Source organism: Hippoglossus stenolepis, chromosome 1, assembly GCF_022539355.2.
Source record: "Hippoglossus stenolepis isolate QCI-W04-F060 chromosome 1, HSTE1.2, whole genome shotgun sequence".
NCBI lineage: Eukaryota > Metazoa > Chordata > Actinopteri > Pleuronectiformes > Pleuronectidae > Hippoglossus > Hippoglossus stenolepis.
This window is the reverse complement of record NC_061483.1, coordinates 30,560,569-30,586,333: the sequence shown is the minus strand read 5'-3', so window position 1 is coordinate 30,586,333 and position 25,765 is coordinate 30,560,569. Positions and strand designations below refer to the sequence as shown.

The 25,765-nt window shown below is 39.1% G+C and overlaps 1 protein-coding gene across 1 annotated transcript in view; it reads left to right on the top strand.

Moving 5' to 3' along the window:
• Positions 1 to 8,041: 8,041 nt before the first annotated feature.
• Positions 8,042 to 25,765, top strand: part of LOC118107183 (transmembrane channel-like protein 3) — a 36,569-nt gene continuing 18,845 nt past the window's right edge. Inside the window, exons 1-5 of the mRNA XM_035155624.2 lie at positions 8,042 to 8,196; positions 9,869 to 10,015; positions 17,497 to 17,572; positions 19,420 to 19,501; positions 22,980 to 23,086. Coding sequence (XP_035011515.1) covers positions 8,075 to 8,196; positions 9,869 to 10,015; positions 17,497 to 17,572; positions 19,420 to 19,501; positions 22,980 to 23,086 — 534 coding nt within the window. The 5' untranslated portion in view covers positions 8,042 to 8,074. The remainder of the gene's footprint in view (positions 8,197 to 9,868; positions 10,016 to 17,496; positions 17,573 to 19,419; positions 19,502 to 22,979; positions 23,087 to 25,765) is intronic.

Genomic DNA, 25,765 nt, shown 5'->3' with positions numbered 1-25,765 from the left:
CTGTTGTTATTTGTCAACTGCTCCCGGTGAAATGTCAGCCTTCACTCTTGCTCTACCTGGCTTTGTTAGGAAGTATGAGCAGAAGTACTGTTGAGGTGTTGAGGAGCTTTAGAAGCAGCATTGTCTGTGGGGATTTTTTGCAGACCCTTTTCATACAAACAATCTAGATAACACACTTATAGAATATATAACACAGGAACTGAAAAAGCATGGTATATAAAGTTATGAAAAAATTAGTAATAACTTAGTGTAACAGTCTTAAAAGCATAAAACAGCACAAACATTAAATCTGACACACCATCCATAATGTTTGCTGTTAGGTGATATAAGTCACTCCATAGAGGTAAGATAAAGGGGGGAAGTGTAAGAGAAGAAATGTCAGCCACATTAAACACACCAGTACGATTGGGACCATTGGAATGATTGATAGGAATAAGTCATGCGTGGGGAAATTGCTTATTTCTGCATGTCACTGACAAACATAAATCCAACAGCATCTTCCTTTGCCCTTTCCTTTCATCTAGACTGGACTTTTGCTGTTTGAGCCAAAGATGCTAGAGAATCATTGTTTTTTGCAAATTTGATCATAAAGGGTCTTCTGTACCTTACTTTAGAACATGTGCATATCGTTTATAGAAATAAACAAACACTATAAAATGTCCCATAAAACATGTTGATATCAATATGATGTTTTCAGCTTTACCTTCAAGTAAACTAGGTGAAACAAGAATTACATTTCTACTCTGAGGGTTTGCTGAGGTAAGAGTCCTCTTCTCAGAACAACGACTGACATCGACCTGGCAGGTAGATCTTCAAATCTCCAAAAACATCAGAGCAGATTTCCAAACATTTATCTTGATGAAATTACCACATCTTTACAATCTGAACGGTTACCTTCTCATCATCAGTCATGTGTTGTCCTTGTAAGTAGAGTTGCAGCTGGCGGCACCTGATTTGACCAGAGCTTGATGGTGGTTACCTTTGACTGACACCTGCGACTTGCACTTTCACATTGCCTCTTTCCTGGCTCGTCAACCATTTTTCTAACCAATAGGTAAGAAATATGTTTGATTCATCCTTCAAATGTTGATGTCTCCTCAAGGGGTGTGGTAAGTAAAGGTAAATAATAAACTACATCTTTAATTCTTAAAACTTAAATGTATCTGTTCAGGAATATTTAACAATAATTGCAGTGTCTTCACTGCCAGTATTACGTCACAGAGCCACTAGAGAGCACCATAAAACTGCATCAAAGATGCCTCTTGGTTGAGTGTCTGCACAGTGCACACGTGGGCGGATAAGATTTAGCTGTGCCTTTTATCATCAGCAGTAGGCGGCACTATAATTGTTTAATGCCTCACTGATTAACAGGGCTTGTAAAATGATATGTGCACATCAGCACGCTCACTACATTTTATTGGTTTGTTTGTATCACCTGATGTGTTTTCACAGATGTCTTTGCACAGCTGCAGCTATAATGTGTCACCTCCCAGCTGCACTTTATTCAGATTGAGGTCCCTCCCTTAAGTGCAGCATGTTTGCCTAATACATAAATGATGCATCTGCATTAGTGTCAAGTTAATGACCATTAACATTTGTTTTTTATAGATGTGTGTTCAAATTGTTTCCAGTTTTGTTATTGTAAGACTGAATTATTTCTTAACAATCTCAATGAAACATTCCTTCGATGCTGTCAGGATTCTTGTCACAGATTGTGTTGTATTATCAAAATGCAATATGATGCAGGTAGAGGCCCATGAACATGACATTCACAAATGAGCAAAGCAACAAAAAAAGACAGCTCTTGAGGTGTAATCAGTGAGTAACATGTGATAAGTAACAGTAAGTTGAAGCACGGCACAGTGTCCAAGCAGCTTCAATCCTTAAAGAGCTTCAGTTTGGTTTCTGGAAGAATCAAAGCACTGAGACCTCTCCGCTCAAGGTCACAATTAGCTGCTGACACGAACATGTGCTCAGTCCCTGTAACAGGATCAAATTACAGCATCTTCTTAGAAGGACTTCAGAATTGGGTGGAGGTATCTTCCACACAGAATGATTTTTATATCACCGTGTCTTGGTGAACTCTAAATTCAGGGATGGACACACCAAAGATGCATGACACATTTTAGAGCTGATCAGCTGTGTGAACAAAATGTTTTGTTTACATCCTGACTGGCAACAATTCTTTTTATTTTGACACTTCTCAGTAGTTCACCACAAAGCTCAAACAATCATGTGATTACCATCTCTAATGGTCTCTGTTGCAGGAGAAAATAAGGATAGATAGATACTGACAGTTCTTGCAACAAAATATAATTACAAACTTTGGGTATATGAAAGAAATATAACAAAATATGATTTGATTAAATATGCAGAGCATGTTGAATATCGAACCAGGACCGCAGTAAATAAGTAAATAGGAACTATAAATGTATATTATGTGTAAATGTATTTTTCACATTTCCTTTCAGATCATACAAAACGTGGTAAAAATGGTGGCCCAGACACAATCTAATTTCCACTGGTCATTATGATGCAGGCATTTATTTTAGGGATTCAGTGTGGACTAACAGCCTCGCACAGCGCTGTGAGCAAAGCTCTCATCATATCACCTTCACAAGGAAAATGCACTTTGAAATGATTGCTGTTCTCTCAGGAGCATTGAGAAAAGGTTGCTGACACACAAATCTACCATTTACTGTAAAGGCGGTTAATAATCTATTTTAACTGTAATGGCTGATGGGCTCCTCACAGATGGATCCACAATGAACCTCAGAAAACACACATCAAACAATAGGAGCACATTGTATAACTGGCATCAAGAAGAAAAGAGTGTGGTACTTGTACAACAACCACAACTCTTATCATTTATAGCTGATGGGACTCGTGGGTGTGACTGGTTGGACAACTTCTAATGCTCAGCAAGGTCAGAGATAACAGTCTCCTCTGGTTGGTCCTTGCAGCTGTACAAAGACAGATGTGGTCATCAAAAGGCTCAGCTTACACGTGTGGTCCAGAACTACAACTCTGAGACACAATCACACAGAGCACAAGTGAATCATGCAGCAGCAGCGCCTCAATGATACTCAGACCGTAAAGGTCCCATATCCTCTTCTCATGTAGGTGCATGTAATATAGTGCGCCTGTATGTAGTGCTGATAGCCAGTTTACAAAAATGTTTAAAGCACGTGCTCACAGTTGTTGTTGAGGCAGCACTTTGGATATTCTTGATTTAATTTCAGATTTTGTGATTTTTTTCCTGAACCATTATTACAACTGCACAGTTGTCTGTTTATGTATATGGCCAAAAAAACTCTTTATTGATTTTGTTTTTAAATTTGTTTGTTTTATGAATTGTGGCTGCATGGGCGCTGTCCGGTGCTGAAAGACGTTTTGTCATTTCCTTGTGGTCCCTAATAGTTTGTTATTCAAATTCTGTGTGCCATATGTGATTTTATAGGGAAAGGGAAAATGTCCTTTTAAAGGAACTCTGAAATGTATTATTTCCTTAGCCACTCAAAGTAATGGTCCAGCTCCCCCATAGTAAAGGTAGGGAAAACAATCCTGGTGCCGGCCATGGATGGTGGCAGTTGTGTTCAATCTCTTTGCCCTCGACTTTCTGGTATCTGTTAATTAGCTCACAGCACCAGCTGATGTTGAGGCCTGGAGGGTAAATGACTCAAAACAAATTCACGTGATATTTTTTGGTCTTAATGGGATATATTTATGTACCTGTAGTGCATACATTTTTGTACATGTAGGAATTATCTTTTTGTACATGTAGGACACATTCTTTTGTACTTGTGTGAAATACAGAGGGGTATTTGTTTCTGAAACATGTATTAGATATATGTAATGTTTATATGTATATATTTTTTTCAGGGCTGTTTTGTCTTTGCAAAACAACGTGTATTATTCTGTTAATGGTGTTTTGTATTTGCAAATAAATGGTAGGGAATTTGTAAAACATATTTTGTTTGATGGTTTTTTGGTATAATTTTTGGTCCATACTGTTGTCAATGCTAACAGCTGTTAAATTCTGCATTTTACAATGGCACACGTGGAGATAATTTGAGCAATTCCTGTGCACACTAGCACAGAGATTGACAGTTTGAAAATGCCATTAACTTAAAACGTAGTACTATATGGCTGTAGCGTTAAGCTTGATATGTTCTAAAAAACAGAACCAGAAATGTATGTTACATGATGATAACTGACAGCAGGAGGTGCCTGTGAACCAGAGATCCTTACATTTGATAAACCTCAAAGGTATCTGTACAATGAGATCCATGAGACCTCAGTGAAAGCTGCTGGTGAGAACAGGCCTTTAGTCATGTGCCTCTTACCCAGTATATATACAGAAGCTCTGATCATTCAAAGGCAAAGATGAATAGATGACATGTCAGGGTTAAATATCCAACAGCAATGTGCTTTAAAAGGCAGCACCCTGCAGGCAATCTTACTTTGGTGTTTAACTGCAGGCTTTGTGCTCCTGCACTTGCTATTGCTGCTTAGCCGCTCCAGGGGTCTGTCTGAGCTGAGTGTCCAGGTTGTACATCTGTAGTTAGGGGTTTTCTGGTCTCCACGTAGAACAATGCATCAGATCAGAAATACTCCTCAGAGTCCAGTCACACAGCTGCAAGCGACATCTGTCGGAGCTTCAAGGTCTTCTCCAGCTCCACAGTCCCTCTTCCCCCTCAGCTCCAATTATAATGTAACAGTCAGGAGCCAAGTGAACATAAGGCACATCACACTATCACTGTGGCCAAAAAAGCCCCATTCAGACATATTATGGATGAATAAGAGCATTAATTAACAAATTACTATATTTACCAGAGAAAAAGAGGATATGTTTTAGTTACTTTTTGTGAAGTTCAGTACATTTACTACAACACATTGTTCTAGAGACTGATATATTATGAACTACTGGCCAGTGAGTCTAAATATTTCATGTGGATGTATATGCTCCCAATTGAGAAAGACGAATATGGAGTTTAGACACTTTGCTTGTTACCCTTGCATTAACTCTAAAACCTCAACAAGTTCAGCATATCCAAGATATTTTTATAAGTTCTGGCTTCACTGAGCCTAACAATAGTAGTGCTGGATTGGTTGAAACGACATAAGAATATAAATGAATGTAATTAATATGATCATATCATTAGAATGAAAACAGTTTCAGATGGTCAAAGTCAACCTAAGACATACTGTAAACAGATGCTGATGCATTCTGATTAGTCTGTAGCTTATTTATATAGAAATGAGAGCATTGCAGTAATCAAGGCTGATAGTAATGAAAGGTTGCATAAGTCTCTTTGTATCTGCCTGGCACAGAAATAGTTACACATTGTTTTTAATGGCATTAATAAAGATCTCAGCACAGGATTTCTAGAGAGGGGTTTGGTGTTTTATGCCAGAGATTGCAGTTTGTGTTAAACAGCACAGGATCAGCTCTCAAAGCAAGAAAGGTTATGATATTGGGGATAGTATTACTTAGAATATACAAAATGATCTGCCAACAGAAAAAATAAATAAAATGTAAAAATTACTGGTACGATGAAATCAAAATCAGCTAAATCTAATACAATGTATTGCCTTATTGAGCATATTTAATCTTATGCATATTAGACTTTTTGCAGTGTACCTACTACCTTTTCTCAGCTTCAACACCTTCCGTCTTTCTTTTTCTCTTTCATGTCTGTGCAGAAAGGAATGTTTTGGTGCAGATATTACCCGTCTAGTAAAATGTGTATCACACTGTAGTGGATTCAGTTTGTTGATTAATCATTGTGCTGAGCATTGCTTCCTTCAATGGGAACTAGTGATCTCATGCTGGGGAGACGAGGACATGGTGTCCTTTGCATTCAAGTGGTTAAGTCATTTGAACACTGCTGATGCTGCACAGAGGCTAACAATTTTGCAAGCTAGCATTTGAGTAAGATAATGCAGGAAATGTAAAGACATAACCACAGAGATCGTGATGATCATGATTGGTGGGTCATGATCTTGAACATACTGCTGTCATTAAATCTGTCATTACTGCTCCCTTCATCTCTTTTCTTTTTTCCATCAATGTTAAATATTCTTATTTTAATGTTATGGTTCCTTTATTGTCTCCCGTGGAAGAAATTTGTTTTGGATTACGAGTGCTGCTGCGTCAAACCAGACATTGAGTAAAAACATTAAATACCTTAAATTAAGGCATAACATTTGCATGGGATAATGTGCTCTGCTATATTGGCGTCTATTGCACTTCTTCTGGAAGAGGGATCCCTCAGATGTGGCTCTCTCTGAGGTTTCTACTTTTTTTTTGTTCTTGCTAGATGGGTTCTTGTTGGTAGTTTTTCTTCACTGTTGCTAAGTATTAAGGGCAGAGGATGTCACCCCTTGTTAAGCCCTATATGAGACAAATTGTGATTTGTGAAAATGGGCTATACAAATAAGACTTGATTGTTTGATTAAATGAAAGGCCAAAGATTTTTAAAGATTTTCCTTTTTCTATTTTTAAAATTAAAAGAAAACTCAAGTTAGAATATATTAACTTATCTTTCCCAAAAAAATGTCACAACTCATATAGGCCTACACAAAAAGTTTAAAGGCAACATAAAGAGGATGTAGTGGCAAGTATTTCATGACTAACATCATATACAGCTTGAATTAAAATACTGAGATGTGAACCTTACATACCTCAATGGTAGGTACACCCATGATTCATTTGATCTAACTGGAAACAAGGTTGCAATAGCCAGAAACATGCTAGTACTGGTCAGTTACAGCAGCTCACTGAGCTAGCTAGCTTATTTTGATTCATATAGTTAAAGCTAGGGTTGGTAATCCTGGAAAAGTTAGCAAGAACAAACAGAAAATGATTTTGCCCTGAGATCTCTCTCTTTTCACCAGGTATTAACTATAGCACTTACAGTATGTTCTAAGAACACAACTTCTTCAGCAAATTAATATTTCAGGATTTTATTCTAACATTAAATAATCTATTTGAAGAGAATCATAATGTTATATCTTATTTGCCTTTAATACATAACAATACACTGAAACTTAATCTAAATATGTTGTAGTTAAATACACTAGTTCAGTGTCTGTTTTCGAAACCTGCCTGTTTAGAATGAACAGTTTCCTTGACCTGTGGTACTGCAGGTTGCAGGCTTCTTTTTGAAACTGTGATACGAGCTATGATCAACCAGAAAATATTTTTGCACCTAATTCACAGAATTAGTTTTATTACTGTTCACTTGTGTGGTTTATATATTAGTTGGAATGATTTACTTAACTGCTGTTATTTGTAATACATGCATGTTGGCTATATCAGAGGTCTGTTAAGAAATCAGCACAATCTTCAGACCCAAGTTCACAACTTTTCAAAAGCAAAGCTCTGTAATTCAGCTGGATATAAAGCATTGCAGCATTAAAACATGCTTTTACTTTGTAGAGAAATTTCTTAAGTGCTTCTTTGAATGTTACTGCCGGAGAACTGCACCCCCTCATACCCATTATTATCAAAATGATCTGGCAGGACATATACTATTGTCGACGGGCCAGTGTTGACCTTCGGGCCACCAGTTGTCAGCTACTGTTGTAATTTATCTGAAATGTTCAGTTCATAGACTGACTGTTAAGCCCCGCCTCCACTGACTGCAGTGCTGTTTGCCTGTTATCGTTTGTCCAAATCGCACCAAGCTTGGCACTGCACTTACCTAGACCACTAAGAATACACATGCCAAGTGTGAAGTTGATAACGGTTTGCAAGATGTGCATACAACAAACAAACAGACAGATGTTTGTGGAATAGGTAAATACAGTACGTGAAAAATATGTCAATATGAAAACTGATGGTGCTGTCTCTTTAAGCAGTCAGTTTGCCTGTGATTGGCCAGAGTGGGTGTGTTTCAATCTGTACTGATGTGGTCTGGGATGTTCCACTGGGGCTCCAGAGCAGCAGGTTGCCCCAACACAGACACACCAGTCCAGTCAGCCTGAGAAGCAGGCAGTTTCTGCTCACACGCTGATTCCATGACCTCAGTCTTGCTCTGGCACTCTATAGTTCCTGAGCAGAGACAACATGAGCACAGTGTCTGATTCTTTAGTTGGCAGCAGCAGGTCTCTGTCTGCAGCCAAGAGACACAAGAGTATCAGAAAGAACTCCAGGAGGATTTATTCAGCGTACCAGGACCACCAGCAGGGGTGAGTTTGCTCCGTCTGCTTTCACTTCTTCAGGTGCACTTTTATCAGAAATTATTGTCCCCACTTCATCTCATTTATTTAGATAATTATAAGACAAGTCCAGTCAGAGGTCACTTAAACTGCTGCCCTCTGCAAGACTTATGTTTATTTTTATGGAGAAACGTATATGTTACAGAGACCAAAAGCACATAAAATAGTACAAATACAGTAGGAAATAAGGAAGTAAAAAAAACATAGAGAAATTATTCTTCCTATCTAGTTTTCTAATTCTTTCTTTTAGTTTCTAAAAAAAAATTGTTTTTGAAATTTTACACATCAGATGAAAGGCGGTGTAATATATTTTTTGTTATCCTTGTAGTCAAAGGTTTTTCACACACTTTGGTCCTATGATCAACCTTCATCCTCATTTTGGTCATATTTTAATATTATACATTTTTTAATTATAATAAATTGTCAAAGTTATGGATTGATTATTACAATGGAATGTTTACCAATTTATAGAGCAGTATGTTCTGTATGTATCTTTGATATGCCCACAATTCAGACTTTGCCTGCTCAGATAGTGAAAATATATCTGCATTGTTGTCACCGCCTAACAGTCCTTCCCTCGTGATTCACAAATAATTCACAAATCACAATTTGTCTCTGGTGTCACTTCCTTTGCTCTTAACCCTCAGCAAGACTATAGGAAAACTATTAAAACAAAACCCTATAGGAAAAAAACATAGAAACCTCAGATAGAGCCACAAGTGAGGGATCCCTCTCCCAGGATGTTTAATAGATTTTGCCTGGAACAGAGGATGTGAACAAAATAACAATATTTACAACATTAATGAGAAAAGACTGTATTTAAAATAAATCAGAATCGGGTTAATTGGAGAGGTGTGTCAATTTTTGAGAGAAAATGTTTGACCGAGATGGGGGGAGGAGTAATGACAATTGTAATGATAGAGGTATTGCCAATAATAGTCGTATATATGAGTAGGCATATTTTATATCTAAGCAATCTAGTTGCAATTATAATCCACGAACAGCTGCCTCCACGATCCACATCCGTGATGTGGCTGCAACCATGATCACGATCCACAATGCTGCCGCAGTGATCCTGGATCTGCAAACGATAAAGCACAAGGGCTCTGATGAAGAAGTCAGAGCTTTGATTGTCTTTGAAACTTGTTGCCACCTACACGAGCGAGCAGGGGATCAAACTGGCCACTGTTCAGCCTCAGGTAGCTGTGGGAAAGGCAGTCATCCAGACGTAGCTCCTGGAGAAGACTGTGAAATTCCCAGAGCAATGTGTGCATGAATATTACAGAGTTGAACCTTTGCTTTCTGTTCACTTCCCTTCTGTGCGAGCCAGGGGTGAATAAAGCAATCACTTTCTGTGGACAGGCAAATTTCAGTGTGGCTTTGTCTGGAGTCCAACTATGGTGAACTTTGACCTCTAATATTCACTTTAAATTCACCTATGTGTGACTGTGCCCTGATCCTGCAGCACAAATTGCGCGAGTAACGTGATGCGAAAAATTCACTTTGCGTTTGGTATGAATGCACCATAAGACAAACCAAATAAGCCAAGCATAAAATATCCTGATAACATTCTTTATTTATCTTTCCTACACAGTGTCACGAAGTGACCAGTTTTCATTGTCCCCTTTGTCCTATACTGCAGCTCCTCAGATGATGAAGATAAAGAGGATGAGCGGGTGGACAGCAATGACCCAGAGGAAATGTTCCAGAACATTCAGTACCAGAAGGAGATCATCGCCAATATCCGGACCAGACCCTGGCCAATGAGACGCAAGCTCAAAGTTCTAAAGTACCCCTCTGTTTTATTGTTTCTTGTGTATCTGCAGACTAGTAGTTAAATTTGTCCCTTCTGTTCTGCTCTTGAACACACACACACACACACGCACACTGTATTTTTGACACAGGATATATTTTCTTAATTTAATTTCTTGAGAAATTAAATGTCATGGATTTTAAAGCAAGTGCACCAGACCCTCAGCAGTTCACCCACTAAACTCTCAAGAAGGTATGATGACTGTGTCTCATACTGTCACTGAAACACATCCATTAATCAACAAGGCTTTAGGAAAACATGAATTAGTGTCGAAGAAAAAGTAACTGTTAACCTGTCCTGGACTGATTTTTGCAGCAGCTTTTTCTGCACAATATCACTTATATAGTGATACTTACCTAGTTATTTTTCAACTTGAGTTTTAGGTCTCACTTATCTAGCCTATTTACAGAATTAGAGGTAGTAAAGGTGCATTCAGTATGTTATTATATCACAACTCGGGCAGGATCTGTGATTGTATATTCAGATGGACGACACGTCTCCCCCTCCCACTGTACAAAAATGAAGCTAAAATATCCCAGATAGTGGTGCTGCCATTTTGCACTGGTGACATCATTTGGGGGAGTGGAGCTGCAGTATTAAGGTCCTGCTGATTTGAAAACTTGCAAGTCAGTCTAAGCTGTCAATCATGATGTCCCACTTTGTTTGTATAGCATCAAATAATTAAAACCAAACTTATCAGAAACATGAACACTTGAACATACATCAGTGGGATTGGAATGACCTATAACAGTTCTGGGAGGAAGTTAATGGACGTGATTTATTTGGATTGATCCACACGTTTTGGCCTCAATTTTGGGAACCTTCATGTCATGTCCTTTATGTACAGACATTTTACATCATTTGTAAAGAGCTATGCTTCAATTACAAAATTATTTGCAAAATTCATTTTGGGGGAATGTTTGCTGTCAACATTTTCTCCAGCACACAATGTGCCAGTTGTGTGTGGTGCACAGTGAGTGTACTAAGACTTTGATTTCACATGAGAATGTGGTAAGGTCTATGCTTCATTTTTTAGAAAAAGAAAAAAAAGGTCTTACACTTCCCATCCCCGTTGACCTTTTTAATATCAAATCAAAACCACCATCTCTCCCCAAACTGGAGCAAGTGCCTATACACACAACCATTTATAGCTGCTATGTGAGGTTTTTGTAGGAAAATCAATGACTGTTTTCATAGTGAATGTCTAGCATGTACTAATATTCGTCATTATTCCTACATATTGTTTACATTGATTGGATCCTTGGCTTTACCTAATCCTTAGAGACACCCAGAGCTGGGTAGATCAGGCAGATGACAGATAAACCTCTTTACTTTACATAGCTCTTAACTTGACTATTACTGGGCCTTATTCAACAACCGTTCCTAAATCCCCTGTATGCATTTAGCAATGTTTTTGTATCCAGGATTTGTTCTGAGGTTTTCAAGTACAGCTTTTTTTATTACGGCAGGCAAATTAAAGCCTACTAGTTTTTGTTGTTCATAATTATAATGTGGGTTATTACTTGCAGATGTTGACAGGTTCTAAAGTTCAAAAAGTGCTTTAGTTTATTCATTCTGTCCATTGCTGCAGCGCTGCTCTGGCTCTCTGTCAGAAACGCTCTGTTTGAGATCCTGCCCCCCCTCACAAAAAAACTCCCAGTCTGCTCTGATTGGCCAGCTGGTCCAGTCTCTTGTCATTGGTCAACTGCTTCCAGCGCGTATCGCATGTGTCATGCCTACTGAGTATAAGCAGAAGTCAGGTACAGGCCAAGCTGCTAAAACTAAAAACAACAAAGGTGAATTTCGAACCGTACGAGTTTGACAGAGAGGAGCTGGTAGTCCCGGAAATTCACAACCAAGACTGAAGCAGTGGTAAGTAACATTGTTATTGTTACTATTTCTCTACATTACATGTTCGCTGACTGACTCAATTGTATATTACTGTGTTTGGGTGCACTTGAAAGAATGCGCATAGACGTGGAAAATATCTAGCAAAAAGCAAAAGAATATGAAAGTTAACGCTATCTTACAATTAGTACAAGCAGTTACTAAAGTATGTTGCTAACTACCTGGTAACATCATTAACAAACACTTAACATTAAATGCATTACAGTAAAGCACAACTCGATTTTATTTAATCACACAGGATCAGGATGTAAAGCGCGTTGTCCTCTAACCGGAAGGTTGGCGAAGGTTTGCAATTCAATCCCTGTCTCCCCCGTTCCACGTGCCTCAGTGTCCTTGGGCAAGACACTGAACCCCCAAATTGATGTACAGTATTTATGTGTGAGTGAATCGGTGAATGGCAAAAACTGTACTGTAAAGCACTTTGAGTGGTCATCAAGACAAGAAAAGCATTATATGAATACAGACCATTTATCATATATATAATAGAATGTAAGTTTTTATTTTCAACATTAATAATGTCTCATTCTCCGTCCACAGGTGCCTCTGACACCTCGCCTACTGCAGCTTTGTCAGCCCACTGGAGGCAGACAACCCACTAGAGGACAGGGAAATACTGAAAAAAACCAACATTATTTGTCTTCTTACAGTGAAGACTGTTACTTCTGGAAAACGAGCTGACTCTCCGATTCTGAGACAGGAAATGACCCACAAGATGCAACTGCACGCACAGTACACAAGTCTGTGTCCAGATTAGAGCGCGACTAGGTCACATTTTACCAGCCCACTGTGCCTGTTTAAACCTGACTTTTTTTTTTGGCCTGCGTTAATGCTGTGGAGCTACTTCAGAATTATTCCTTATCAGTAGTGAGTCCTCCTCTAACAGTTCTATAATATACTGTCAATTTGTATTGTTTGTGTGCTGGACGTTGTGTGCAGAGCTTTTTACAAACTGTCTATGGTGCAGAGTGAAGTTGAAAAACTTTGTGCTCATTCTACCTCGTTTTTCTGTAGTGAAATGTCAATGTTTTTTATGAAATGAAACTGAATTTTCTTTATTACTGTTCACATGTGTGGCTTATATAATAGTTTAAATTATTTATTGAACTGGTGCTTTATATATTACATGTCAACCTTACGATGTAAAGATAATGTAAATTATGATTTAGCGCTGTATCAATACAATTGAATTGAATTAAATTGAAGCTGTTTCAGAGGTCTCTAAAGCAATCGACACAATCTTCAGACCAAAAAAACAAAAGCTATGTAAACCAGCTCAATATAAAGCATTGTAGCTACAAAACAAACAAATTGCCAAACAGGAAATGATTCTGTGAATGTTGTTGCCATTGAGATCAGCAGCTGTTCTGTTTGTCTGTGCTCAGTCCAATATGCTGAGATAAAAATAATTAATATCAAAAGGAACTGGGGATGGTTATAAGTGGTAGTTTGACGTGTCAGATGTGTGTCCAAATCACACAAAATTTTACTCTGCACTCAGGATCACTCAGAATACACGAGAGTGAGATATGCATTTCATATACAGACAGAACGTGTGATTACACACTAACTGTGAAGGCTGCCATCTAAATTTGACCACATGTAATTGGACTGGTAGATGTGCAGGCCGAGCCAGAGAGAACGACAGCAGATAGAGAGCTTAAGATGTGCTGAGTATGTGCCATGGATAACAGGTTTTATAGTGGCAGTTAGTACCGGAAAAAGTGAAGTCTGCATTTTTCTAACCGTTTTAATCTCAAACTGAATGTCTGGGATTGCTCCGACTGCAGCAGCTCACATTTCACATTACAAATCATTTTTATCGGCACTTGACAAATTTGAGTTTGTTGACAAAAACCTCAGCCTAACTGAAAACATGATATCATAAGATAAACCATGTCTATTCTCCAACTCTAAAAGCTACAGTTGCTTTCCATGGGTAAGGAGTGTGTCAAGTGCACGTTGAACGGCTGCATTAATTACAACATGGATCATATAGCCCTCTGAATTGTCCCCTGTGCTGTGACAGGATGGGCTGGTTTCACTGTCTTATGAGCTGTAAAGCTGCATAATTACTTAAGGCAATTTATTTTAATGAGTGCAATCTGCTGTAACTGGTTTAAGAGGAATCAAGGTAAACAATGATTTTAAAATCTTAAAACCACAGTATTCAGTTTTCAATAGTAGGCATTTAGTGAAAGGAGATTGGCGGCGCTGTTGGGTGTGAAGGATGGCGGAGGCGAATAATGTTACGTAGATGGAAGTATCCGGACCGGGTAACATTATTGATGTGAGCTTGGAAAGATAGTGTGTTGTCAAGGATGACACCCAGCATCTTAACCTGAGGGGAGGGAGAAACTAGAGAATGATCAATACTGAAGGAAAAACTGTCTGATTTTGTTTTGGTGGATTTGGTGCCAATAAGGAGAACTTCGGTTTTATCACTGTTGAGTTTGAAATTGCAAGAGAACCAGGATTTGATTTCTTGTAGGCAATCAGAGAGGGAGGTTGACGGGAGGATGGAGGTAGGTTTGGTGGAAAGGTAGAGCTGGGTGTCATCCGCATTGCAAAAATGTATCTTAAATTTACGGAAGATATGGCCAAGAGGAAGTAAGTATATGAAAAACAGAAGCGGCCCCAGGACAAAACCCTGGGGAACACCTGTAGGTCCTGGAAATTGGTGGGATTTGAAAGATTTAAGTTGGATGAATTGAGTGTGGCAAGAGAGGTATGATTCAAACCAATCCAAGGGTGTGTTGGTGATGCCAATGGAGGCTAGTCTGAGGAGAATATGGTGAGAGATGGTGTCAAAGGCTGCTGTCAGATCAATTAGGATTAGAATTAAAAACATTAATGAGAAACAGTCCGGAGTCAGCTGCCGTGAGGAGGTCATTGGTGATTTTTACCACGGTTGTTTCAGTACTATGGAGGGGGTGGAAACCAGACTGGATTTGTTTAAAAAGGTTATTGTCAGATAAGTGAGCATGGATCTGAGATCAGCTGTTTTTCAAGGATTTTGGAAAGAAAAGGTAAGTTAGAAATAGGATGAAAGTTATTGAAATTGTTGGGGTCTGAACCAGGTTTCTTAAGTATGGGAGTTATTGCAGCTGAATTGAAAGGTAAGGGAACAAGACCAGAGGTGAGGGAGGAATGTATGATGACAGTTATTAGGGAGGCCAGAGAGGGTAGGCAGGCTTTGACTAGGACAGTAGGAATAGGGTTTAACTGTTAGGTAAATGGCTTGGATTTCTGAATGAGGTCAGAAATTTCAACAGTAGAGGGAAGATTGAAACTTGAAAGTGAACGAGAGGGAGGGACTGAGAAAACCAGAGAGGATGGACTATAGGAGGAGTTAGGAGTCAGTGGCTGGTAAATTTTGTCAACTTTGGCATTAAAGGGATAGTCACTCATTATCTACTCACCACTATGCCGACGGAGGGGTGGGTGAAGTGTTTAAGTCCACAAAACACTTCTCGAGTTTCAGGGTTAAACTTTGTTGCAGCAGAATCCAATACAATTGAAGTCAATGGTGAGTGCTTCTTCAGACGTAATAAAACAACAGAAAAAACATAACATACCTCCATACTGCTCGTGTGGTGTCATCCAAGACATAGCAATGTTGCAAACACCAATTAGAAGCTTTCATGGTGTACCAAGTGATTATTCATAATGGTGCATCTTGATGTTTACCACAAGATAAGCTGAGCTGAGAACAAGGTATATCTAAAATTAGGATCACTTTAGCTTTTTGATAATTTTTTTACCCATACAAGATAGTGTAAAGGACCTTTTTATCCTGAAATGTGTTGAAGCAGGTCATTCAGCTACCAGATTTGTGATCAAACATGATCAAGTGATGACTTGTTTCAATAATCCCATACAAAACTGCAGGCATTATTAAATAACTGTGATATCCTATAGAATTTTACATGATTATATTAGTATAAAAAGGGGCTTTAGACAGAAAGGTTAACACTATTTATTTTCAATCATATCATTGGCAATTTTCACTGTAAATAGCTGGCTGCCAGAAATCCAGATTGGTTAGTTCTTGCATTTGTACTGGGCTGGCCCAGCTCCATTAGGATGGCCTGTCTACTGGATGCACTTCAGCACATAGATCCAAAAGCACAGCTGTAGAGGATCTAAATCTGCTATTTAGCCAGTCATCATCACAGGACAGGAGGTCTTCATGCTTCCTGAACAATCCCACTACTCACATCTTCCTCTAGCAGCGCCAGTGCATCCATAACATAGCATGGTGTCACCACAGTATTTATATGTTTACAGTAATTTGACTGATTACTGCACACCTTGCAAAATTGATCACGACAGTCAGTGGTATCCTAACCTCTCCCCCCTTGACATCATTTGGAAATGCAAGTTTAAAAGGTGGCCACAATGTATTTATTTAGGTGGTCTCCAGTGCACGCTGTGCGCCTGACAGCACTGTTTCCTGCAGCAATTTTACAGACACAAAAACTAAAGTCATTTGTGGTGCACAGTCTAAAGATATGTTATTAAATAGTATTTATTGGTCTTAAATATTAATTCACCCAATCACCATCTGCAATACCAATTTTTCCTGCCTCCAAAATGCTTGTATGCATTTGCTCAGGGTTTGCATACAGGTGAATAGATACCCTGGTTTATGTAAGCAATGGTTAGAAATGAGGCCCTGGGACATTTACCTGTGGCCTGTGGTTTTTTGGGGCTTGAACAGTCAACTTGACTGTTGATGATATAATAACCAGAAATTAGGTCATGAACATTCCTGCATTTCAAACCTGCTAAAAGTAGAAAATGTGAATTGTTTCTCAGTAATAGTGTAGTCCCCATTCTAAACATGCCTGTTGCTTGGCCTGTGGTAACTACTTCTACTACTGCTTCTACTTGAGAATTATTCCTTGACATTAGTGAACCAGGTTCTACAATATACTGTCACTTTTTGTGTGCTGATGTTGTGTTGATTTATCGAAATGCATTACATGTCAGCTCTTTCATGTCAGCTCTTTCAGAGGTCTGTTAAGCAATCAACACAATCTTCAGACCCAAGTTCACAACCTGTCAAAATAAAAGCTCTGTAATTCCACTCCCTATAAAGCATTTTTATAATTTATTTATATTAATACTGAAGGATCCATGTGTCCACATTGCACCAAACGGGGCACTGCACTTTCACAGCACTTTTTCACATACCTAGTTTGAAGCCTTTTGGATGAACAGTTTGCGAGATCTGCATTCCACATATAGACTGGCAGACAGACAGAGAGACAGACAGACAGACAGAGAGACAGAGAGACAGACATTTTTGGAATTCATATGCAGATAGTGGGTCCACTATGAGAGTTATGCAACCCAACATTTGTCAAGAAGTGATGAGGTCAGCAGAGCATGTAGCCTGTATATATAAACAGGAGTCTTCATATGTCATAAAGATACCACCCTTACCTGTGTGTGTGTGTGTGTGTGTGTGTGTGTGTGTGTGTGTGTGTGTGTGTGTGTGTGTGTGTGTGTGTGTGTGTGTGTGTGTGTGTGTGTGTGTTTCCTAGGCAGGCCAGAGAGATTGTTCTGAAGTATGAGGGCCGACTGACCAGAACCAGAGGCTACCAGACTGCAGGAGCTGATGTACGTACATACTATTCATTCAGTGTCATCCACTCTCACATTTCTTCAACAATGTACTAATACATAATATTATACCATATAATACTATACCATACTAATACTACAGCAGGACTCGCATATAAATTATGCCGGAGTATTCAACCGGAACACTACTCATTCACTTTAAAAGTGGTGACATCATGTGCTGCCGAATTGCATTGTGATTCTGCCACGTATCACTTGTATAATGTGGTATATTTTAACATTTTTTTTAACTTTTATTTTCTTCTCTGCATATGTATAAACCAAAGAAACAAACTGACTTTGACCTAAAGTGACTGGATGCTAGCTGATCGGGGGGTGACTCCTGAATAGTTTCTTCATTGTTAATTGGTTTAGAATAATTCTTGTACTCCTGAGAGCTTTTGTAGATCTACTTAGCACAGTGGCCATGTCATGTCAAAGGATGGCCAAGGCACACTATGGAAGGAACCTATCCTGTCCAAGTCTAAAGCAGCCACAGAGACCGTTTGTATTAACAACACAACAAAGATGGATCAGAACAGAGTAACCAGGATCAGAACACTGGTGCTAACATGAAACTAGAAGGGCACTCTGAGAAGGTATACCTCCATCAAGACTAATGCCCTATCTCACCATGTCGAAGCAGTGTTTCCATTTATTATAGACTGTGGCAGCCCACCGAATTCAGAATTGTCCTGCCACAATTTTATAATGAATGAAAACAATTCACAGTTCTCATAGTAACGTAAGATACCTCTACACTGGTGTAGCTGTGTGCAGCACTATTTCTGTAGCTGTTTGCAGTGCTATTTTCATCATTCTTAATTGCATGCGCACTCATACACTAGGGCTGTCGTCACAGCCGTGACAGTCAGACCTCATAGTTTCGGCTGCAGTTGTGCATGTACCTGCCAGTGGCATGTAATGTAGTTCTTTCTCTCATATGCACTGAAAATGTAATAGTTTCTTTCCTGACCCCTACGGCATCCCTCTACACAGTTCTGTGTTAATCCATCTGGATGAAAACATAACCTCTCAGTGGACAAACCAACAAAGATGGCTCTGCTCTGACTCTACTGATATCCTCTTTCCTACAGTGTGTCACTGTGGGCAACTTCAGTGAAATATATGCTTTGTACTGTAGGGCCACAACTCTGTGTATTCTGTCTGACTGTGTGCTGAGAGGAGCATCTTAGTGTCATTTCACTGCACTGCAGTAACTTGACCATGCAGATCCAGAATAATAAAACATGTTGGATTTCTTTTGTACAGCCTGCTGAGTTCAGATTTTTACTAAGCTTGTGGGCTGAACACACACACACACACACACACACACACACACACACACACTGCAGATCTGTATGTCTGTATTACATACACACATATGGGAAGGGCAGAGAGAAAGAGCTGTGCAGCTGCACCACAGCAGCATGAGTGAATTTATAGCCTGTTATTATAGCTCAGTTTAATTAAAATGTTCAGGCTGCTCAAGCTCCATTAGAATAAATTGACTTTTAGTGAGCGGTCTGCTGATATGGTATTAATTCTACAGTTTGGCTCCCAGTTAATCAACAATCAGAGTCATTGGTCTGCCTGACCTTATCTTAATTAATAACCATCTCAGTTCTGATTGTATCATCAAACACAATCACAAAACAAATGTCAACATCTTAAATTGTTATTAATCTCTGTCACCATGTTTTTTTTAAATCATTGCTTCAAGTCTATATAGTTATTAGATATGAGTAATGGAATAGATAGTAATGTGCTGTCAGAAGTGTCTCAGTGTGTCTTTTTAAATGTATCTTTTTTTAACACTGGTCCTACTCCTATTTCTCTTGCAGCTGCTGAAGAAACTTTCCCGTGTACTGTACAACATTGTGGTTCTGTTCATTCCCTGGGAAGTGAGGATCAAGAAAATTGAAAGTGAGTTGTCTGTTTTTCTGCAGAGAAAATTAAATTAACATCACTGATAATCATAATTTATGCTGTTTGTGAAAGTCAGTGGTATCCAGGGGTGTTTCAAACCCTCCTACTCTCAGCTATAAGTTCTTAACTCAGGGATGGGCAACTTTGATGATGGAGAGGGACACCAAATTTGTATCTTTACTGCCAGTGGACCAGACCATGTGTGACCATGAACCTTCACCTGTAGTAATCTCTCAATTACCCAAATTTAGTGGCTATTAAATTGCTGACAAATTCAATCAAAACAACTAAATATACACCAGCAATGAATATTCAAATGCATTAAGTAATGAACTTTAATACAAAAACAAAACACATTCCTGTGTGATAGAACATTATATCAGTGCAATAGGTCTCAAGATTATAATTCAATAATGGTGCAAAAGTTAACACTGACACCAGGTGAAAAAAGTCATGTTTGTAGTGCATTTCTTTGAATAAGCATTGGTTTGTAGGCGTGGAGGTGGCTCTGAGAGCACCTGCAGCCAGCTTGGTCCTGGTCCTGTCCCTGGGTCGGCCTCATTAACTTTGGTCACTAAATCCATGAAATGGCTAAAGTTCAGTGTTGGCACAGAGGGCCTTCTGTAAAATCAAATTAAGACAGGATTTAAGACAGGTCTTCTTTGCATTGATGGTGTCAGAAAAGCTTAAAGCTTGTCAAAGCCCCTGTGCACTTTTAACAAGGTTGAAATAATCCTGACCTTGGTAGTATCATGCAAGTACACTAGTTTCAGTGTGTATATTCATGTAACATCGATCACATCTATACTCTATATCTATAAACATATATCCGAAAAAAAGTACTTGCAGTCGTGCATTACTTGTTTTAGATTTCCCCCAATGTTTTGATTTTCAATGATTCCTCTCATCAATATGTAATGGTACAGAGAGACTGTTTCACAGGTCTTTGTCATGTTATCATCTCCAAAGCTTTAGCCATCTCTACCGCATGTCCCTACAATGTTCATCTGACAAGGGCTTCTATGCTTTAACAAGCTCAAGAGAAACAGAATAAGGATTCATCCATAGCAAAAATGATTTTTTGTCTATGTAGTTTTCCTTTCCTTTCTGATAGTGGCTCTGGCAGTTCTCCTGTAGTGTTGGGTGGTCTCAAGAATAAGACAATGAAGTAACACACTGTTTACTTATAGCGTACACTCTGTAGTCAGCATCTTGTATTCTCTCTCTACTCTAACTCTCTGTGTACAACATCTCAACTAGAACTTGTTCTACAAAGGTGCCGACTAGTGGTGAAGTAGCAGAAGTTAGAATGTCAGAACACAATTAGAATGTCAGAACACAACACCTCCCTCTCGTTGTAAAATATCTCAGATCAAACAAGTGTTATTAGTAAAGAGAAAGTCAAATTTAAGTAGAATCTTACTTACCTTAGCAGGCAAGACTATAATTGTCTTAAGTAATCAAACAGAAATGTGCTCTTTTAGTGCTTTTAGAGTAAAAAGAGTAATGACAGAATGTAAGTCCATGTAAAGGCACTGTGGGCACAGAGAGCACCTCCACGTACCAGAGGATTCATCAGTGCAGATGAGGGCTGTTGGCTGATTGATCCTCTGGTTCAAAAGGCAGCGGCGGAGCTGCCAGAGAGACACATGGGAAGAGACATGTAGAGTGAAGCTCATGAAGGAGAGACAGACACAGCTGAGCTGAAAAGCTGGACGCCAGCAGTAACTGCAGGCAAGTTTGAGTTTTGAATTTATGTTGGTGCCTGTTCTGAAATAAAATGTTGAAGCCTGAATGGTTTGTCTCTGGCTGTTTTGGGGAGACCCCGTTGGCATCGACATGTGCCACAGACACATTTAACATATACAATGCACATAAAAGTAAAAAGTATTCACTTTCAAAATGTGTAAAGTGCATTACCACTAATACTTCAAACCATAGTAACCATTTCAACAGTAACAAAACTACAGCCAAACATCTCAGCCTTCATAATATAGTGCAACTTATGGCATAATGTAGTCCTTGTGCCACTTTGGTTTGTATTTAACATGAGGCTCTTTGTGAGAGGGCTGATGATTAACATGGCCTTGTGGTGGTCGAGACATTTCAGAGTTTTGTCCAGCCACAGAGGGAAGGTGAGCAAGGTGGGAGGCCTTCCAGATCTTTCCATCACTCAGCAAGAAAGTGTTTGGGCCTAGTTTCTAGGGAAGTGAATCTGGGGTGAGCTTTAGGTGCATGATGAGGCTTCCTTATCCTCACTCTCTCTCCTGGTTGAAAAGAAGGTAGCCTATGCATGCAATGCATTTACCATCAGTGTAGCGCTGCATCTTTTCCTGTTGTCTCTGGACTGCATGGCGAGCAAGGGAAGAATGTTCAGCTTAGTACCCATTTTTCTGCCATACAAGGACTTAGGGTGGTGTAGCATGGTACACCTGGAACCAGTCCATTACAATTAAAGGTTGTGACTGTTTTTACATTGAATGCATCTTCTGAGGGCACAATGATCCCTCTCAACAGCTCCATTAGCTGCTGAGTAGTAAACTGAAGTTCTGCTATGGATTATCCCTCAGTCATGCAGGAAGGAGGCAAAACCTCAGATGTGAACTGTGGATCGTTATCTGTGACAACATCTCTGGGTTACCATAACGACTAAAGACAGTGGCCAGGAAGTGTGTAACGTTCTCAGTAGTGGAAGTATGTGAAAGTTCAGGACGCTTAGAATAGTAGTCAGTCAGAGTGATATCTGCAGGCAGCAACAGCTGTATCGACGAGCCTAACAATATTGAGTCCAAGTCTTTTCCACGGCCCATCAGGCATTGGGCCAGGTTGCAGAGGCACAGGGTGGGTATGAGTCTTGTCATTACACTGACATACTGCACATCACTGCATTAAAAACCAGATGTCCGGCCCTGTTTAGTGATGAAAATCTCCCTTTTCAGTCAGTGCATGAAGCTATGCAAAACTGGGTAGTCTCAAGAATAAGACAATAAAGTAGTTAACAAACATAGGTTTGCCTTTGAATGGCGAAAAAAGTTTGTCATCTTGCCTGGAAGACACAGCTGTCCAGGTCCAGTTTTCTTTTATGGCAGCTCATCATGTCTCTGTCCGAGGTGTGTTGCTGTGGTGGAGACCCAGCAAAACAGACTTCAACATGTGATGACAGTTGACCTTGCCACAGACCGCTTGCGTTTTGAGGTGCGCCCTCTATCTGTGATTACAATTAGAAGTCAAATGTGTTCATAATGTATTTGCTTCCTTCCAACCCCTGCCAAAACCAAAAATGTATTGATATTTGGAAATCAACTCGCGATGAACATGTCTGTCTGAACTGAACTTTTTTTTATTTATAAATATGGCCATGGTATGTTTTGTAAGTTGCATTAGAGCCGATTATTTTCATTAAAATAAAATTGCATGCCATTGAAGGACTGTATATAAAGTGTTTACAAAATGTATGTTTTTCTGTCTCTTTGAGGTCACTTTGGGTCGGGCGTGGCTTCCTACTTTATCTTCCTGCGCTGGTTGTTTGGGATCAACATAGTCCTCACCATCATGACTGGAGCCTTCATTGTTCTACCAGAGGTCAGCATGTCTCTGACATTGCATCCTATATGAACAACCATGTATAATTCGGCCCGTCATATATTTATTATTGTAAATAATGATTTACTGGTTTATGTTTTATGTCAAGAGCAGTCCCTCTATTTTCTTCAAATTCTATTCACAACAGTGTGAACATGTCACTAAAGATCCCTCTATTCACAATTAATACCTTTTACACCTGTATTACAATAGGTTTTGGGTCATCAGACTATTATCTGATAGAGCTGGACCACATGAAAGTACAGGTATATATGCGAAAGAGACGCATTGAAGACAGATTCTGATTCTAATTGGCCTAACCACCTCCGGGGGTGGTCAGGTATGAATTGTGACCACAGTAAAAACAAGCTTAAATGCAATTTACATTGCCTATTCACATACAACAAGTACGTGGGTGGACATACATTATCGTGGCTAGTCAGTCAGGAGCCATGAGGACTCGGGTCTCTGCTCAGTCTTCAGCTTCTGCTTCAAAAGCAAAACAAACAAACCAACAACAACAACAACAGTAGCGTGGCTACTATCTGTATTTTCTTTTTTCTAGTACCTGCCAATGAATTTCCAGCTGTAAATGATTGATTTGGATGTGCAGAGTGGGGGGAAGCTGAATGCAGGAAGTATAGGCAGATACTTCATCTAATATTATCTGTGTATGTTCAAGCAGTTCGTGCTTTGGCGTCACCAAAAACACAACCACAAATAAACAAACATGATACAGTTTTAAATCAAAACAGGAAAAATCTAAAATGGAAAAAATAACTATAAAAAATGAAAAATTGGGGTTTACAGATTCATTTTCTCACTTTTATATATTAGATTGATGAGAGAAAAAGGCGGACAGGTGACACTGAATTGAAAGTAAACATTGCAACATAAAATGGTTAATGGTCTGTGTAATGGGGGAGACGGGGTTCGAACTGAGCTTCTATTTAAGCCTATGAAATATCTGAAAGGAAAATAAAACACTGGAGAAAAAAAAGGAAATTAAACCTGTCGAGAACGAGGCACTTTGTGAAGGAATAATTGGCCAGTAGCTTCAGCTTAGTTTGTGTAAGTGTCAGTGTAACTATTTAAAGATAAAAGCTAAGCTGGGGTACAATGGTAATTTTAGAATACCTTTGATAGATTGAGAAATAAATACCTAAAATAATAAATGTATAAATGAATCAATGTGTATGCAACATAAATAAATGGCTGAAATGTACTGTTATTTTTATTAAGACATAAAATGTCTGGCACAGCATGAATTAATAGCCTAATGTGAAAATTACAACAGGCGAGACATTTCACAAATGCAAAAGCTACACAATAGAAAAACAACCGCAAAGTAATGAAGAACTTTCAGGCCTATTACTTTGACAGTGATATGTAACACTTGGAGCACTGTATATTTAACCATATTCTTTCTTGACTTTACCTCTGGAAATGTTTTGTTCATATAATCATTAGTGCTGATTAGAGCATCCGTATTTCCTCATATTTGGGTTTGTAGCCTGGGGATTTTCCAGCAGCCCCAGCTAAAGTATAAACTGTAGACGAGAACAAAAGATGGTGCAGGATTTATGTTTGTCTCTGAAGTGGAGACACCAGCGATTTCCACAGACATGACTTATCGCATCATTCCCCATACCTAATTTTATCACTATGTGTATTTCTTCTACACCTCTCCCTCTCTCCCTCCTGCGTTTTTTTGGACTTACTCTCCACTGTCTTCTTTTTTTACATCCAACCTTTATCTCACCTCTGCTTAGTGAGAAATATCATCCGACATCAAACATAATGACATTGTGTCAAGCTTGTGTCGTGTGGCTGATTGTGTGACCAAGAAGGAAATGGAGGGTCAGTCCACCGAAGATATTCTCCTTTTGTACAACTTCGGACAAGGAGGTTCTGTTTTCATCTGATTTTGTTTGTTAGTTAACAGGATTACGCAAAAACTACAGGACAGATACCACAAAACGTGCTGCTCTAGGGGTCAGGGAAGAACCCATTACTTTTTGGTGCAGATCAAGGATTTTTTTTTCACTTTTTTAACATTGCGAGTTTCACAATTACGTGTGAATCTTGATGAAACAATTCAGACATATTAAGGGGGTTGGTATCAGTGAGTGTGTAATTTCATGAGATTCAAATAAGAATCAGAATTTAGTGGATTTAAATTTGGTTTCATAGGGGTGTAGGCCTTTTTCAGTTGCTGTATGTTAACAAATAGTGCTAGAAAACTGTAATTACAACCAATGTGAAGCTGAGAAATGCAATGTGGCTTTAGATATAAGACTTGTTTTAATCTAAGGGCACTGTTGGGCTACGGCTGAGGTTGCAATTTGTTTCCTACACCTCCTGCGTTCACGTCCTTTTTAGGGAAACACTAGAAGCTGTTTCATTTTGTTGTAGCACCCAGGGCCTTATTAAGTTATTTTCAGGATGACTATGTGTATATATTAGGTATAAACAGTGCAGAGGTTAGCACTGTTGTCTCACGGCGAGAAGGTTTAAGAACGATTGGCTGAACAAGGCTTTCCTGTGTAGACTTTGTGTGTGTGACTCCCTGTGTGAGAGTGGGTTTTCTCAGAGTCATTCGAGACTCTAAATTGCTCGTAGATATAATGTTAATGTTTGGTTGTCTCTGTAACTTAGAGCTGTCTGGATATAAAATAT